Source organism: Ranitomeya variabilis, chromosome 5 (genome assembly GCF_051348905.1).
Source record: "Ranitomeya variabilis isolate aRanVar5 chromosome 5, aRanVar5.hap1, whole genome shotgun sequence".
NCBI lineage: Eukaryota > Metazoa > Chordata > Amphibia > Anura > Dendrobatidae > Ranitomeya > Ranitomeya variabilis.
The window spans coordinates 87065809-87084868 of NC_135236.1; the positions used below are offsets into that span (position 1 = coordinate 87065809).

Here is a 19060-nt window from a genome sequence, read left to right on the forward strand (position 1 = left end):
AGCGCAAAGCCGTGAAAATAAAAATTCTTTTTTTTTTTCACAAAAATGATTTTTTAGCCCCCAGTTTTGTATTTTCACAAGGGTAACAGGATAAATTAGACCCCATAAGTTGTTGTCCAATTTGTCCTGAGTACGCTGATACCCCATATGTGGGGGGAACCACTGTTTGGGTGCATGACAGAGCTCGGAAGGGAAGGAGCGCCATTTGGAATGCAGACTTAAATGGATTGGTCAGCAGCCGTCACGTTGCATTTGCAGAGCCCCTGATGTACCCAAACAGTACAAACCCCCCACAAGTGACCCCATATTGGAAACTAGACCTCCCAAGGAACTTATCTAGATGTGTTGTGAGAACTTTGAACCCCCAAGTGTTTCACTACAGTTTATAACGCAGAGCCGTGAAAATAAAACATCTTTTTTTTTCCCACAAAAATGATTTTTAGCCCCCCAAATTTTTATTTTCCTAAGGATAACAAGAGAACTTGGACCCCAGAAGTTGTTGTTCAATTTGTCCCGAGTACGCTGATAATACATATGTTGGGGTAAACCCCTTTTTGGGCGCACGGGAGAGCTCGGAAGGGAAGGAGCACTGTTTTACTTTTTCAACGCAGAATTGGCTGGAATTGAGATTGGACGCCATGTCGCGCTTGGAGAGCCCCTGATGTGCCTGGACAGTGGAAACTCCCCAATTCTACCTGAAACCCTAACCCAAACACACCCCTAACCCTAATCCCAACGGTAACCCTAACCACACCCCTAGCCCTGACACACCCATAATTCTAATCCCAACCCTAATCCAAACGTAAATGTAATCCAAACCCTAACCCTAACTTTACCTCCAACCCTAGCCCTAACCCTAACCCTAACCCTACCCCTAACCCTAACCCTAAACGTGACTGAAATACGTGGCACTGAAATACGTGGCACTGAAATACGTGGCACTGAAATACGTGGCACTGAAATACGTGGCACTGAAATACGTGATACGTGGCACTTAAATACGTGGCACTGAAACACGTGGCACTGAAATATGTGATACGTGGCACTGAAATACGTGGCACTGAAATACGTGGCACTGAAATACGTGGCACTGAAATACGTGATACGTGGCACTTAAATACGTGGCACTGAAACACGTGGCACTGAAATACGTGATACGTGGCACTGAAATACGTGGCACTGAAATACGTGGCACTGAAATACGTGGCACTGAAATACGTGGCACTGAAATACGTGGCACTGAAATATGTGATACGTGGCACTGAAATACGTGGCACTGAAATACGTGGCACTGAAATACGTGGCACTGAAATACGTGGCACTGAAATATGTGATACGTGGCACTTAAATACGTGGCACTGAAATACGTGGCACTGAAATACGTGGCACTGAAATACGTGGCACTGAAATACGTGGCACTGAAATACGTGGCACTTAAATACGTGGCACTGAAATACGTGGTACTAAAATATGTGGCACTGAAATACGTGATACGTGGCACTGAAATATGTGGCACTGAAACACGTGGCACTGAAATACGTGATACGTGGCACTGAAAAACGTGGCACTGAAATACGTGGCACTGAAATACGTGGCACTGAAATATGTGGCACTGAAATACGTGGCACTATGACTGTCAGAAAATATTCATTAAACGGTTAGGGGTGAGGTTAGGGGTAGAGTTAGGGTTAGGGTTTGGATCCCTTTATCACCTTGATGGTGGTGGGTGGCTTTTCAGTGTGTTTTCTGTTTTTTTTCGATAAAAATGCATGCGTTTTTAACGCAAACAAACGCATGTGCTTAAAAACGCAAGAAAATACTGCAGGTTGTATTTCTGAAAATGAACGCATGCAGAAAAAAACCGCATGCGTTTGAAAACGCGACCAAACGCGTACAAAAAAAACGCATGCGTTTTCAATGTTAAATATAGGGACAAAACGCATGCGTTTTTTTGTGCAAAAAACGCTGCAGACAAAAACGCAAGTGTGAAACCAGCGACGCTTTTTATAGCAAAAAAGTTTTTGCGTCTCCACATTTTGAGACCTATAATTTTTCCACATTTTGCTCCACAGAGTCATGTGAGGTCTTGTTTTTTGCGGGACGAGTTGACGTTTTTATTGGTAACATTTTCGGACACGTGACCGTTTTTGATCGCTTTTTATTCCGATTTTTGTGAGGCAGAATGACCAAAAACCTGCTATTCATGAATTTCTTTTGGGAGAGGCGTTTATACCGTTCCGCGTTTGGTAAAATTGATAAAGCATTTTTATTCGTCGGGTCAGTACGATTACAGCGATATCTCATTTATATCATTTTTTTATGTTTTGGCGCTTTTATACGATAAAAACTAAAATATAGAAAAAATAATTATTTTGGTATCGCTTTATTCTCAGGACTATAACTTTTTTATTTTTTTGCTGATGATGCTGTATGGCGGCTTGTTTTTTGCGGGACAAGATGACGTTTTCAGCGGTACCATGGATATTTATATCAGTCTTTTTGATCGTGTGTTATTCCACTTTTTGTTCGGCGGTATGGTAATAAAGCGTTGTTTTTTGCCTCGTTTTTTTTTTTTTTTCTTACGGTGTTTACTGAAGGGGTTAACTAGTGGGGCAGTTTTATAGGTTGGGTCGTTACGGACGCGGCGATACTAAATATGTGTACTTTTATTGTTTTGTTTTTTTTACTTAGATAAAGAAATGTATTTATGGGAATAATATATATTTTTTTATTATTATTTATTTAGGATTTTTTTTTTTTTTTTTTTTTTTTACACATGTGGAAAATTTTTTTTTTTACTTTTTTACTTTGTCCCAGGGGGGGACATCACAGATCATTGATCTGGCAGTGTGCACAGCACTCTGCCAGATCGACGATCTGCTGTGCAGGGCTGCAGGCTTACCAAGTGTCTGCTCTGAGCAGACACTCGGTAAGCCACCTCCCTCACTGCAGGACCCGGATGCCGCGGCCATCTTGGATCCGGGACCTGCGGCGAGGAGGGAGGTAGGAGACCCTCAGAGCAACGCGATCACATCGCGTTGCTCCGGGGGTCTCAGGGAAGCCCGCAGGGAGCCCCCTCCCTGCGCGATGCTTCCCTATACCGCGGTACACTGCGATCATGTTTGATCGCGGTGTGCCGGGGGTTAATGTGCCGGGGGCGGTCCGTGACCGCTCCTGGCACATAGTGCCGGATGTCAGCTGCGATATGCAGCTGACACCCGGCCGCGATCGGCCGCGCTCCCCCCGTGAGCGCCGCTGATCGGTGATGACGTACTATCCCGTCGGCGGTCATACGGGCCCACCCCACCTCGACGGGATAGTACGTCTGATGTCAGGAAGGGGTTAAACAACAGCATGTGAAATTGATTGTCAATCAGTGTTGCTTCCTAAGTAGACAGTTTTATTTCACAGAAGTTTGATTTACTTGGAGTTATATTCTGTTGTTTAAGTGTTCCCTTTATTTTTTTGAGCAGTGTATATACACTACGGTTGCAAAGTTTAGGGTCACCCAGACAATTTTGTGTTTTCCATGAAAACTCATACTTTTATTAATCAAATGGGTTGCCAAATGAATTGAAAATTTAGTCCAGATATTGACAAGGTTAAAAAAAAAGATTTTTATTTGAAATACTAATTTTCTCTTTCAAACTTTGCTTTCGTGAAAGAATGCTCCCTTTGCAGCAAATACAGCGTTGCAGACCTTTGCATTCTAGCAGTTAATTTGCTGAGGTAATCTGGAGAAATTTCACTCCATGCTTTCAGTAGCCCCTCTCACATGTTGGTTTGGATTGATGGGTACTTTTTGCGTACCATACGTTCAAGCTGCTCCCACAACAGCTCAATGGGGTTGTGATCTGGTGACTGCGCTGGCCACTCCATTACAGATAGAATAGCAGCTGCCTACTTCTTCCCTAAATAGTTCTTGCATAATTTGGAGGTGTGCTTTGGGTCATTGTCCTGTTGTAGGATGAAACTGGCTCCAATCAAGCGCTGTCCACAGGGAATGGCATGGCGTTGCAAATTGGAGTGATAACCTTCCGTATTCAAAATCCCTTTTACCTTGTACAAATCTCCCACTTTACCAGCACCAAAGCAACCCCAGACCATGACATTACCTCCACCATGCTTGACAGATGGCATCAGGCACTCTTCCAGCATCTTTTCAGTTGTTCTGCGTCTCACAAATGTTCTTCTGTGTGATCCAAACACCTCAAACTTGGATTTGTCTGTCCATAACACTTTTTTTCCAATCTTCCTCTGTCCAATGTCTGTGTTCTTTTGCCCATATTAACCTTTTCCTTTTATTAGCCAGTCTCAGATATAGCTTTTTCTTTGCCACTCTGCCCTGAAGGTCAGCATCCCGGAGTTGCCTCTTCACTGTAGACGTTGACACTAGCGTTTTGCGTGTACTATTTAATGAAGCTGCCAGTTGAGGACCTGTGAGGCGTCGATTTCTCAAACTACAGACTCTAATGTACTTGTCTTGTTGCTCAGTTGTGCAGCGGGGCCTCCTACTTCTCTTTCTACTCTGGTTAGAGCCTCCTCTGACTGGAGTAGTACACACCGTTGTAGGAAATCTTCAGTTTCTTGGCAATTTCTCGCATGGAATAACCTTCATTTCTAAGAACAAGAATAGACTGTCGAGATTCACATGAAAGTTCTTTTTTTCTGGCCATTTTGAGAGTTTAATGGAACCAACAAATGCTCCAGATTCTCAACTAGCTCACAGGAAGGTCAGATTTATAGATTCTCTAATCAGCCAAACTGTTTTTAGCTGTGCTAACATACTTGCACAAGGGTTTTCAAGGGTATTCTAAGCATCCATTAGCCTTCTTACACAGTTAGCAAACACACAGTACCCTAAGAACACTGGAGTGATGGTGGTTGGAAATGGGCCTCTATACACCTATGAAGATATTGAATTACAAACCAGATGTTTGCATTGCATAGAGTGTATTTCTGAATCATTTAATGTTAGCTTCATTGGAAAAAACTGGCTTTCTTTCAAAAATAAGAAAATTTCATAGTGACCATAAACTTTTGAACTGTAGTATATATATCTATATACAGTACAGACCAAAAGTTTGGACACACATTCTCATTTAAAGATTTTTCTGTATTTTCATGACAATGAAAATTGTAAATTCACACTGCATTGCACACTCTTGGCATTCTCTTGATGAGCTTCAAGAGGTAGTCACTGGAAATGGTCTTCCAACAATCTTGAAGGAGTTCCCTGAGATGCTTAGCACTTGTTGGCCCTCTTGTCTTCACTCTGTGGTCCAGCTCACCCCAAACCATCTCGATTGGGTTCAGGTCTGGTGACTGTGGAGCCAGGTGATCTGGCGTAGCACCTCATCACTCTCCTTCTTGGTCAAATAGCCCTTACACAGCCTGGAGGTGTGTTTGGGGTCATTGTCCTGTTGAAAAATAAATGATGGTCCAACTAAACGCAAACCGGATGGAATAGCATGCCGCTGCAAGATGCTGTGGTAGCCATGCTGGTTCAGTATGCCTTCAATTTTGAATAAATCCCCAACAGTGTCACCGGCAAAGCACTCCCACACCATCACACCTCCTCCTCCATGCTTCACGGTGGGAACCAGGCATGTAGAGTCCATCCGTTCACCTTTTCTGCGTCGCACAAAGACACGGTGGTTGGAACCAAAGATCTCAAATTTGGACTCATCAGACCAAAGCACAGATTTCCACTGGTCTTATGTCCATTCCTTGTGTTCTTTAGCCCAAACAAGTCTCTTCTGCTTGTTGCCTGTCCTTAGCAGTGGTTTCCTAGCAGTTATTTTACCATGAAGGCCTGCTGCACAAAGTCTCCTCTTAACAGTTGTTGTAGAGATGTGTCTGCTGCTAGAACTCTGTGTGGCATTGACCTGGTCTCTAATCTGAGCTGCTGTTAACCTATGATTTCTGAGGCTGGTGACTCAGATAAACTTATCCTCAGAAGCAGAGGTGACTCTTGGTCTTCCTTTCCTGGGGCGGTGCTCATGTGAGCCATTTTTTGATGGCTTGATGGTTTTTGCAACTGCACTTGGGGATGCTTTCAAAGTTTTCCCAATTTTTCGGACTGACTGACCTTAATTTCTGAAAGTAATGACGGCCACTCGTTTTTCTTTACTTAGCTGCTTTTTTCTTGCCATAATACAAATTCTAACAGTCTCTTCAGTAGGACTATCAGCTGTGTATCCACCAGACTTCTTCTCAACACAACTGATGGTCCCAACCCCATTTATAAGGCAAGAAATCCCACTTATTAAACCTGATAGGGCACACCTGTGAAGTGAAAACCATTTCCGGTGACTACCTCTTGAAGCTCATCAAGAGAATGCCAAGTGTCATGGTTCTCAATGGCAAGAGAACGTAGTAAAGCATACAAAAGGACTAGCTCTTGGAAGATGGGAACTCGAGCTGACCGTGAGCTAAACCTACCGCACAACTAACAGTGGCCGGGTAGCGTGCCTACGTTTTATCCCTAGACGCCCAGCGCCAGCCGGAGGACTGACTGACCCTAGCAGAGGAAAATACAGACCTGGCTTACCTCTAGAGAAATTTTCCCCAAAAGGCAGACAGTAGCCCCCACATATATTGGCGGTGATTTTAGAGGAAATTGACATACGAAGTATGAAGATAGGTTTAGCAAATTGAGGTCCGCTTACTAGATAGTAGGAAGACAGAAAAGGGAACTTCACGGTCAGCTGAAAACCCTTTCAAAATACCATCCTGAAATTACTTTAAGACTCTAATATCAACTCATGACACCAGAGTGGCAATTTCAGCTCACAAGAGCTTCCAGCCTCAGAAATATTCAATCACAGAGAACTGGAACAAAATGCAAAACAAACTTAGGACTACAAGTCCAACTTAGCTGATAGTAGTCTAGAAGCAGGAACATGCAACAGAAAGGCTTCTGGTAACATTGTTGGCCGGCATAGAAATGACTGAGGAGCAAGGCTAAATAGACAACTCCCACATCCTGATGGAAACAGGTGAACAGAGGAGATGAAGCACACAAGTGCAGTACCACCAGAAACCACCGGGGGAGCCCAGAAACCAAATTCACAACAGCCAAGTGTGCAAAGCAGTCATCAAAGCAAAAGGTGGCTACTTTGAAGAACCTATAATATAAGACATATTTTCAGTATTTTCACACTTGTTTGTTAAGTATATAATTCCACATGTGTTAATTCATAGTTTTGATGCCTTCAGTGTGAATTTACAATTTTCATAGTCATGAAAATACAGAAAAATCTTTAAATGAGAAGGTGTGTCCACACTTTTGGTCTGTACTGTATATAATTGTCTAAGGGGTACTTTCGTCTGTCTGTCTGTCTGTAATGGAAATCCCGCGTCGCTGATTGGTCGGCCGCAACACAGGGTTAACGGCAGCGTTAACGGACCGCGTTATGCCGCGGGTAACGCACTCCGTTAACGCTGCAATTAACCCTGTGTGACCAACTTTTTACTACTGATGCTGCCTATGCAACATCAATAGTAAAAAGATCTAATGTTAAAAATAATAAAAAAACAAAAAATCTGCTATTCCCACCTTCCGTCGCCCGCCGATGCGCGCACGGCTGCTGCCAGCTTCCGTTCCCAGAGATGCATTGCGAAATTACCCAGAAGACTAAGCAGTCTCACGAGACCGCTAAGTCATCTGAGTAATTTCGCAATGCATCGCTTGGAACGGAAGCTGGCGGCAGCAGCAGCGCGCGCATCTGAACAGCTTCGCTGGACGCCAGTGGGTGAGTATATAACTATTTTTTATTTTAATTATTTTTTTTAACAGGGATATGGTGCCCACATTGCTATATACTACGTGGGCTGTGTTATATACTGCGTGGCCACTGTTATATACTGTGTAGCCTGTATTATATACTGCGTGGCCTGTGTTATATACTGCGTGGCCTGTGTTATATACTGCGTGGCCTGTGTTATTTACTGCATGGGCTGTGTTATATACTGCGTGGGCAGTGCTATATATTACGTGGGCTGTGTTATATACTACGTGGCTGTGTTATATACTGCGTGTCTGCTACATACTACATGGCTCCTATGTACTACGTGGCCAGTGCTATATACTATGTGGCTGCTATATACATACATACATACATATTCCAGAATACCCGATGCGTTAGAATCGGGCCACCATCTAGTGTATATATATACATATAAAGTGAAAAAATTGGAACAGCATCAAATTACTACCTTACAAGGCATGCAGAGCTCTTCCGACCAGCAATCCAATGGTCAAAAAGTAATAAACTCAAAAAAAGGAAAAGCAGCACAAAATAATTGAAAAAGAGTGGACTTTAATGCCTGAACGGCGTGGCAACGTTTCGGATGTGTGGCTTGACAAAGGATATGCCGTTCAGGCATTAAAGGGAAGGTGCCACCAGTTTTCTTGTAGTTTGTTTTTTTGTGAAATTAAGCTTAAAATAGTAAATAAAATGTATTAATGCAATGTTTGCACTGTTTGCAAACATTTCTATATGAAAAATATTATATATTTTCTTACATATATATATATTGACCACTAGGGGGAGCATTTTCCGTTTTAGACCTCAAGCAGCTATAGTGAGACTTACCAGCTTTACTGTTAGCTGGAAAATCTGGGCAGTAACTGCTGACATCAGCATTTCCCTCCCCTTTTGGGTGGTCTAATATCCCTGGGGCAGAATGAAGAGCAGCATCACAGGGCAGAGCCATTTTGTGTGTGACTGCCCTGTGATCTGCTATCACCAGCAGTTAGTGCATCAGAAGCCCAGTTAGTTTATGTGATGTGTATGGAGCAGCATTGTGTACTGTGCAGAGCTGTCTGTGACTCATCCCTCAGTAAGATAAGAAGGAGCTCCAGGTCTGCAGTGAATGGCCAGGCATTGTGGAGGGAGGGGAGAGATACATTGTATCAGGTGTCACCTCTCTCTGCAGGCTGGGAATGCAGCTTAATGGAGTGAATGGAGCTCCTGTGATAGAGAGTAAGTGGAGCTGGGCAGAGAGCACTGGGCTATAATACAATGGCTGCTAGTCACACCTACAGCAGTGAGTTGTGCAGCCCACAGAGGCGTGCCCAGCTCACTGCTAACACCTCTCCAATGTTAAAGATAGGGTCAGCGCCGGTCTATTATCTCCTATGTCCATGGGGTGCTGTAAAATGACACTGTTAGTGCCCTGCTACTGCTGCAAAACCAAGATGTCAGCCCCCAGTTCCTTCTTTAAACACATATAACACACGAAATCTGTTTCACATGCATTTAAAACTTGGTTATAGCAGCATGTTATGCTACATTACAGTGATTTATTAATGATCTACAAACGCGGTACCTTACCTTTAAAGTCCACTTTTTTTCAATTATTTTGTGCTGCTTTTCCTTTTTTTGAGTTTATATATACATATATATATATATATATATGTGTGTGTGTGTTCAGCATAATTGTGTACACTCCTTTATTGCATTACTTTAGTGATTTGAAACTCAGAAGTTTTCTCCAGCACACTATGTATTGACATGGGTTAATCAGCCTTTTTAAGGGCTAGGTCTTTGTGGACAACCACAGAGCAGGTACAAGGTTATCCACCTTATCTCCAGCCCAGGGTGTGGTCTGGGGTTTAAGTAGTTGGCCTCCAGAGTCATTTATTGTAGGCTTGGAGAGTGGAACTCAAATGCTAGGTGTCCTGACAAGGAAGCTAAACCTGCCAATGTTGTTTCTTTTTCCCTGAGCGGAAGGATCCCTGAAACCACTCAGACTGTGCTGTATGTTTTGCTTTGTTTTTTTTCTTTAGGCCAAGAAGGCCTTGTTTTATTTTGATAACTCTGCACTTTCTTATGCAGCAATAGACCAATGAGAGTCTTTAAGAGACAGTGGTCTACCCTCGTGTGCAGCCGAGTGAGCTGATCTACCACAATATATATATATATATATATATATATATATATATATATATATATATATATATATATATATATATATATATATATATATATATACTGTGTATATATACAGTGGGGCAAAAAAGTATTTAGTCAGTCAGCAATAGTGCAAGTTCCACCACTTAAAAAGATGAGAGGCGTCTGTAATTTACATCATAGGTAGACCTCAACTATGGGAGACAAACTGAGAAAAAAAAATCCAGAAAATCACTTTGTCTGTTTTATTATCATTTTATTTGCATAATATGGTGGAAAATAAGTATTTGGTCAGAAACAAACAATCAAGATTTCTGGCTCTCACAGACCTGTAACTTCTTCTTTAAGAGTCTCCTCTTTCCTCCACTCATTACCTGTAGTAATGGCACCTGTTTAAACTTGTTATCAGTATAAAAAGACACCTGTGCACACCCTCAAACAGTCTGACTCCAAACTCCACTATGGTGAAGACCAAAGAGCTGTCAAAGGACACCAGAAACAAAATTGTAGCCCTGCGCCAGGCTGGGAAGACTGAATCTGCAATAGCCAACCAGCTTGGAGTGAAGAAATCAACAGTGGGAGCAATAATTAGAAAATGGAAGACATTCAAGACCACTGATAATCTCCCTCGATCTGGGGCTCCACGCAAAATCCCACCCCGTGGGGTCAGAATGATCACAAGAACGGTGAGCAAAAATCCCAGAACCACGCGGGGGGAACTAGTGAATGAACTGCAGAGAGCTGGGACCAATGTAACAAGGCCTACCATAAGTAACACACTACGCCACCATGGACTCAGATCCTGCAGTGCCAGACGTGTCCCACTGCTTAAGCCAGTACATGTCTGGGCCCGTCTGAAGTTTGCTAGAGAGCATTTGGATGATCCAGAGGAGTTTTGGGAGAATGTCCTATGGTCTGATGAAACCAAACTGGAACTGTTTGGTAGAAACACAACTTGTCGTGTTTGGAGGAAAAAGAATACTGAGTTGCATCCATCAAACACCATACCTACTGTAAAGCATGGTGGTGGAAACATCATGCTTTGGGGCTGTTTCTCTGCAAAGGGGCCAGGACGACTGATCCGGGTACATGAAAGAATGAATGGGGCCATGTATCGTGAGATTTTGAGTGCAAACCTCCTTCCATCAGCAAGGGCATTGAAGATGTAATGTGGCTGGGTCTTTCAACATGACAATGATCCAAAGCACACCTCCAGGGCAACGAATGAGTGGCTTCGTAAGAAGCATTTCAAGGTCCTGGAGTGGCCTAGCCAGTCTCCAGATCTCAACCCTATAGAAAACCTTTGGAGGGAGTTGAAAGTCCGTGTTGCCAAGCGAAAAGCCAAAAACATCACTGCTCTAGGGGAGATCTGCATGGAGGAATGGGCCAACATACCAACAACAGTGTGTGGCAACCTTGTGAAGACTTACAGAAAATGTGTGACCTCTGTCATTGCCAACAAAGGATATATTACAAAGTATTGAGATGAAATTTTGTTTCTGACCAAATACTTATTTTCCTCCATAATATGCAAATAAAATGATAAAAAAACAGACAATGTGATTTTCTGGATTTTTTTTTCTCAGTTTGTCTCCCATAGTTGAGGTCTACCTATGATGTAAATTACAGACGCCTCTCATCTTTTTAAGTGGTGGAACTTGCACTATTGCTGACTGACTAAATACTTTTTTGCCCCACTGTATATATATATATATATATACACAAGCTGCTCAAACAAATAAAGGAAACACTTAAACAACACAATGTAACTCCAAGTCAATCACACTTCTGAAAAGGCAACCTGTCCAGTTATTAAGCAAGACATCTCCTATAAAGGAGTGGTTCTGCAGGGGGTGACCACAGACCATTTCTCAGTTCTCATCCATTTTGGCTGTTTTGGTCACTTTTGCATTTTGTCATTGCTCTTACCCCTAGAGGTATTGTACAGTAGCATGAGGCAGTGTCCACAACTCACAGAATTGGTGCAGCTCATCCAGGATGGCACATCAATGGGAGCTGTGGCAAGAAGGGTAGCTGTGTCAGTCAGCACAGTGTTCACAGCATGGAGCAGATACCTGGAGACAGGTTAATACACCAGGAGACATGGAGGGGGCTGTAGGAGAGCAACAACCCAGCAATAGGACTGCTAGCTTTTCCTTTTGTGCAAGGAGGAACAGAAGGAGCAGCACCAGAGTCCTGCAAAATGACCTCTAGCAGGCCACTAACATCCATGTCTCTGCTCAATTTGTCAGAAACAGACTCCATGAGGGTGACATTGGGACCCAACGTCCCAACGTCCACAAGTGGGTGTTGTGCATACAGCCCAACACCATGCAGGGCGATTGGCATTTGCGAGAAAGCACAGATTGGCAGATTCGATTTTGGCGCCCTGTGCTCTTCATGGATGAGAGCAGGTTCACACTAAACACATATGACAGAGTCTGTGACCAGCCTTTCTCGAAACGTTGCCACACCATATGGGCTAAAAAAAAAAATTCCACCTTTTCATAATTTACTGGAGTGCTGCCTCCTCTTTTTATATTGTAAGATAGAGCTCACTAGCGTATTGGGGAATACTCGCTTGGCAGCAGGATAAACATAGACAGGCACGGTTTCTCACATAAACAGTCCATGTGGACCCAGATTCACTAAACAACATCTTAGTGCTCATGTGCACCAAAGACCAAATACTCTGGGTTGCATTGCAGGGAGCAGCTCCCCATATCAAGGGAGGCTTACAGCGCAGAAGACTTCCTCCTCTGCGACACTTACCGGCCATTCACCACAATGCCGGACACTGTCTCACTATCCCCATTACACCTCAATGTCTGCCCTGGGGAGCACATACAGCGCCCCCTAGCTGTAACAGGGGTCATTGCATCACTATATATATATACATATATATATATATATATATATATATATATATATATATATCCAAAGTACAGACCAAAAGTTTGGACACACCTTCTCATTTAAAGATTTTTCTGTATTTTCATGACTATGAAAATTGTAAATTCACACTGAAGGCATCAAAACAATGAATTAACACATGTGGAATTATATACTTAACAAAAAAGTGTGAAACAACTGAAAATGTCTTATATTCTAAGTTCTTCAAAGTAGCCACCTTTTGCTTTGATGACTGCTTTGCACACTCTTGGTATTCTCTTGATGAGCTTCAAGAGGTAGTCACCGGAAATAGTCTTCCAACAATCTTGAAGGAGTTCCCAGAGATGCTTAGCACTTGTTGGCCCTTTTGCCTTCACTCTGCGGTCCAGCTCACCCCAAACCATCTCGATTGGATTCAGGTCTGGTGACTGTGGAGGCCAGGTCATCTGGCGTAGCACCCCATCACTCTCCTTCTTGGTCAAATAGCCCTTACACAGCCTGGAGGTGTGTTTGGGGTCATTGTCCTGTTGAAAAATAAATGATGGTCCGACTAAACGCAAACCGGATGGAATAGCATGCCGCTGCTAGATGCAGTGGTAGCCATGCTGGTTAAGTATGCCTTCAATTTTTAATAAATCCCCAACAGTGTCACCAGCAAAGCACCCCCACACCATCACACCTCCTCATCCATGCTTCACAGTGGGAACCAGGTATGTAGAGTCCATCCGTTCACCTTTTCTGCGTCGCACAAAGACACGGTGGTTGGAACCAAAGATCTCAAATTTGGATTCATCAGACCAAAGCACAGATTTCCACTGGTCTAATGTCCATTCCTTGTGTTCTTTAGCCCAAACAAGTCTCTTCTGCTTGCTGCCTGTCCTTAGCAGTGGTTTCCTAGCAGCTATTTTACCATGAAGGCCTGCTGCACAAAGTCTCCTCTTAACAGTTGTTGTAGAGATGTGTCTGCTGCTAGAACTCTGTGTGGCATTGACCTGGTCTCTAATCTGAGCTGCTGTTAACCTGCGATTTCTGAGGCTGGTGACTCGGATAAACTTATCCTCAGAAGCAGAGGTGACTCTTGGTCTTCCTTTCCTGGGGCGGTCCTCATGTGAGCCAGTTTCTTTGTAGCGCTTGATGGTTTTTGCAACTGCACTTGGGGACACTTTCAAAGTTTTCCCAATTTTTCGGACTGATTGACCTTCATTTCTTAAAGTAATGATGACCATTCGTTTTTCTTTACTTAGCTGCTTTTTTCTTGCCATAATACAAATTCTAACAGTCTATTCAGTAGGACTATCAGCTGTGTATCCACCAGACTTCTGCACAACACAACTGATGGTCCCAACCCCATTTATAAGGCAAGAAATCCCACTTATTAAACCTGCCAGGGCACACCTGTGAAGTGAAAACCATTTCCGGTGACTACCTCTTGAAGCTCATCAAGAGAATGCCAAGAGTGTGCAAAAGCCGTCATCAAAGCAAAAGGTGGCTACTTTGAAGAACGTAGAATATAAGACATATTTTCAGTTGTTTCACACTTTTTTTGTTAAGTATATAATTCCACATGTGTTTATTCATAGTTTTGATGCCTTCAGTGTGAATTTACAATTTTCAGTCATGAAAATACAGAAAAATCTTTAAATGAGAAGGTGTGTCCAAACTTTTGGTCTGTACTGTATATAATTGTCTAAGGGGTACTTCCGTCTGTCTGTCTGTATGTCTGTAACAAAAATCCCGCGTCGCTGATTGGTCGGCCGCGACACAGGGTTAATGGCAGCGTTAATGGCAACTTTTGGTCTGTACTGTATATATATATATATATATATATATATATATATATAACTGTAGAAAAGATAAGATCCGGGTACCACATTTGGTCTTACCGCATGTCCTGTACATTTTGATTCACATCCTGCTGTCATGTAGGCTTCCTCGATTTTGGTACATTTCTTATTGATACAGACCTGAAAGACACAGTAATTCCCAGTTACATATTTACATGTTATGTAAATAAAAGCTTATAACCTGACGTTAAATTCATCAATTGGTTGTATAAATTATTCTTTTGAAAGCTGAAACCCTCTGAAATGTGGTTTAGGTTAAGAAAATATATTGGCATTAATGCAGAAATATTGATCAGTTAATGGACAGAGACTGGTCAGATTTTGGCAAGACAAAAGTTTTGTCGCTTGGTCATATAATGCACCAAATCTTAGTTTACATCCTCACCTGTGCTCAGTGAATGATCGGTTAATTAGTGTGTGTTTGTATAAAAAGAAACCCAGCACCCCAGACCTTCACTTAAACTGCAATTAGAGCTCTGACAACATGCCAAAAATCCACCCTCTGACCAAAACCTGGATTATCAAGAGGCTGAAGACCAGATCAACTGCAGAGGTGGCTGGCACCTTTAATGTGTCTCAGCATCAAGTACAAAGAATTAAGAAAAGACTTGAAGAGACTGGAGATGTGTTTGACAAGCCCAGGTCCGGCAAACCCTGCAAGACAACTGCTCAGGAGGAACGTTTGTTGGTTAGAAAATCTAAAGCAAGCCCCTCTTCCACTGCAGCAGAGCTCTAACAGGCCTGGTCACCTCAAGTCCCTGTGTCAACTAGAACAGTTTGTAGGATTCTGTCTCGAAATGGCCTCCATGGTCGAATCAGTGCACAGAATCCAGCACTAAACAAAAGGCAAATAAAAAAACGTGTGGCATTTGCATAGTCCCACAGCCTGCTTAACAGATGGCGGCTGCAATAGTGTCAGAAGGTGGATTTCTCTGAAGAATCTTCAGTAGAATTACAGCACAGCCGCTGCAAATACTGCAGGAGACCTACTGGAGCCCGTATGGATCCAAAATACACCCAGAAAAGTTAAATTTGGTGGCGGAAAGATCATGGTCTGGGGTTACATTCAGTATGGGATTGTGCAAAACATTTGCAAGGTGGAAGGCAATATCTATAGCCTAAAATATCAAGAAGTATTAGCTACCTCTTATATTCCAAATCATAAAAGGGGTCAAATTCTGCAGTAGGATGGTGTTCCATCTCATACATCCATCTCTACAACAAAGTTCCTCCTGGCAAAAACATCAAGGTGCTCAAGGACTGGCCAGCCCAGTCACCAGACATGAACATCATTGAGCATGTTTGGGGTAGGATGAAAGAGGAAGCTTGGAAGACAAAACCAAACAATCTAGATGAACTCTCGGAGGCATGTAAGACTGCATTCTTTGCTATTCCTGATGACTTCATTAATAAATTGTATGAATCATTGTTGAACCGCATGGATGCAGTCCTTCAAGCTCATGGAAGTCACACAAAATATTAAATATGACTCTAATAGCACCACAACTTCATTCCCCAATGTTATGCAACATATGTTTGTATTTTAAGTTAATTATTTGTTTGAATATCACATCACTTTCTGTGGGTGACAAAACTTTTGTCTTGCCAAAATCTGACCATTCTGTGTCCATTAACTGATCAATATTTCTGCATTGATGCCAATTTATTTTCTTAACCTAAACCACATTTCGGAGGGTTTCAGCTTTCAAAAGAATAATTTATACAACCAGTGGATGAATTTAATGTCAGGTTATAAGCTTTTATTTACATAACATGGATAAGCGACATAACTTCTGTCAGGGAGTGTACATTAAATGATGACAAAGCCATATTTCTGATAGTTTCTGTGTTAACCCTTTTGCTGACTTTTTTCCACATTTTGCGCCTGTGGTAGCTCGGACGATATTCACACTTTTAAAAAAAACCACATTATACCTCCACATCTATATATTTTGAGAAAGTAGACACCAAGCACATTGTCAAAATGCTACGCAGAACTCTGTACATGCAGACACCTTTATGCAATTTTGCATCAAATTGAATTTAAAAAAAAAAAAAATTGCATGAAAATGTATATTAGTGGCTTAAAACATGTCTCAGATAGGAAGTGAGATACACTACACCTCCTTAAAATAAAAGTTTGGCATGTGCAGAGTCCAAACATACCACTTAGGTCTATGTCTTTATATATTTTATACAATCATCAGAAATGGAAAGACCAAAAATCTGGTTTTATAATGAAAATTCTGAAAGGTTACAATTAATAATAATAATAATAATAATAATAATAATAATAATAATAAAATATAGGGATTATACCTTGAAAACTAAGTGAACAAGCTCTATATAATTCCTGAAAGCAGACAACCTGATGACTGCAACTGTTTTGACGTGCTGTTGACAGCCATTTTCCACATTCATCTTATTATGCAACAAACAGAAATCATTTAATAAAAATAATATAAATGAAAACATACATTTGTGCCTAAAACGCACACACAAGTAGTGATTTACACACAAAAACTATTAAAGAATATGAGCTCAATGTCAGCAAAGTTCATATGTGCCACAATTATCTACACTATTTCAGATGTTGGGATGAAGTCCCATTTTTCTAATCTGACATGTGTCACTTTATATAGCAATAACTTTGGTTTACGTATCCCAGTAGTTTTGAGACTGTATTTTCGTGACACTTTGTACTTTACGTTGATAATACAATTAGTTCAATATGTGTTACATCTATTATAAAGCAAACATGACGTTTACAATAAAATTTGATATATTTGCAGTATATAAACTTTAATGTGTCTGCCCTTAACACAGATAGTTGTTGTTCTAGGGCAGTCCCAATGGGTAGTAAAAACAACAACTGAATATGCGATCCTCCAGCAGACAGTGGCTCAGCAGGACTTTACACAGCAAGTTGGGGTCAGCAGAAGTCATATAGTAAATCTTGAGAAATGTCCACCCAGGAGGCCTGATTGCCTTTGTAATGAACAGTAACCCAAAAAGGGCAGAGGTTTATACTTGGCATTGTAGACTTCCACAACAGACAACCTGATCAACTTGGAGATGGTCATTTTAGGGTGTCAGTCCTTGCTTGGCTCATCAGGGATCAATGAGAGAATCTAAACTCCAGAATACTTCTCTAAGGCCATGTGCACACGTTCAGGATTTTTAGCGTTTTTTTCGCGTTTTTTCGCTATAAAAACGTGATAAAAACGCGAAAGAAACGCTAACATATGCCTCCTATTATTTACAGTGTATTCCGCATTTTTTGTGCAAATGTTGCGATTTTTTCCGCGAAAAAATCGCATCGCGGAAAAAAAAGCAACATGTTCATTAAAAATGCGGAATTGCGGGGATTCCGCACACCTAGGAGTCCATTGATCTGCTTACTTCCCGCACGGGGCTGTGCACACCATGCGGGAAGTAAGCAGATTATGTGCGGTTGGTACCCAGGGTGGAGGAGAGGAGACTCTCCTCCACGGACTGGGCATCATATAATTGGTAAAAAATAAAAGAATTAAAATAAAAAATAGTCCTATACTCACCTTCGATGTCCCCCGCAGTGTTCCCGCCTCACCGCTGCATGCTGCCGCTTCGGTTCCTATGGCTGGTGTGCGGTGAAGGACCTGTGATGACGTCACTGTCTTGTGATTGGTCGTGAGCGGTCATGTGACCGCTCACATGACCGCGACGTCATGGAAGGTCCTGCGCGCACACACCAGCTATAGGAAGAGGAACGGACGCCGCTGAGGAGATCGTCTGGGTGAGTATAATCATTTTTTTAATTTTTTTTATTATTTTTAAACATTCTATCTTTTACTATTGATGCTGCATAGGCTGCATCTATAGTAAAAAGTTGGTCACACTTGTCAAACAGTATGTTTGACAAGTGTGACCAACCTGTCAGTCAGTTTTCCAAGCGATGCTACAGATCGCTTGGAAAACTTTAGCATTCTGCAAGCTAATTACGCTTGCAGAATGCTAAAAAAAAGCGAAAAAAAACGGAAAAAAAACGCAAAAAAAAAATGCGGATTTCTTGCAGAAAATTTCCGGTTTTCTTCAGGAAATTTCTGCAAGAAATCCGGACGTGTGCACATACCCTAATGGTAAGGTAGGTTCTAATGGCTTTGACCAGATAAACATGATGTGTAGAAGGCTCCGCTGGTTCGATGTGAGTTGTATTAAAACCTCTTAATGCCCGCCAATACGTCTTTTAACTGACCTGAGATATAAGAGAATAGCCTCCCCATACAGGTGACAATCCAGCAGCTGTCGGCTGTACACTATAGCTGACAACTTGCTGTATAAGCCACGATCTGTGTTGGCACTGTATATATCTGTTTAACCCCTTAAATGCTGCTGTCAATAGTGACTACATCATATAAATGTTTA

General features: G+C 42.0%; 1 protein-coding gene across 1 annotated transcript in view; it reads right to left on the minus strand.

Moving 5' to 3' along the window:
- LOC143773362 (zinc metalloproteinase-disintegrin-like berythractivase) overlaps nt 1–19060 on the minus strand; it is a 120418-nt gene that overhangs the window by 6762 nt on the left and 94596 nt on the right. Inside the window, exon 18 of the mRNA XM_077260838.1 lies at nt 14696–14776. Within this exon, the coding sequence (XP_077116953.1) occupies nt 14696–14776 (81 nt within the window). The remainder of the gene's footprint in view (nt 1–14695; nt 14777–19060) is intronic.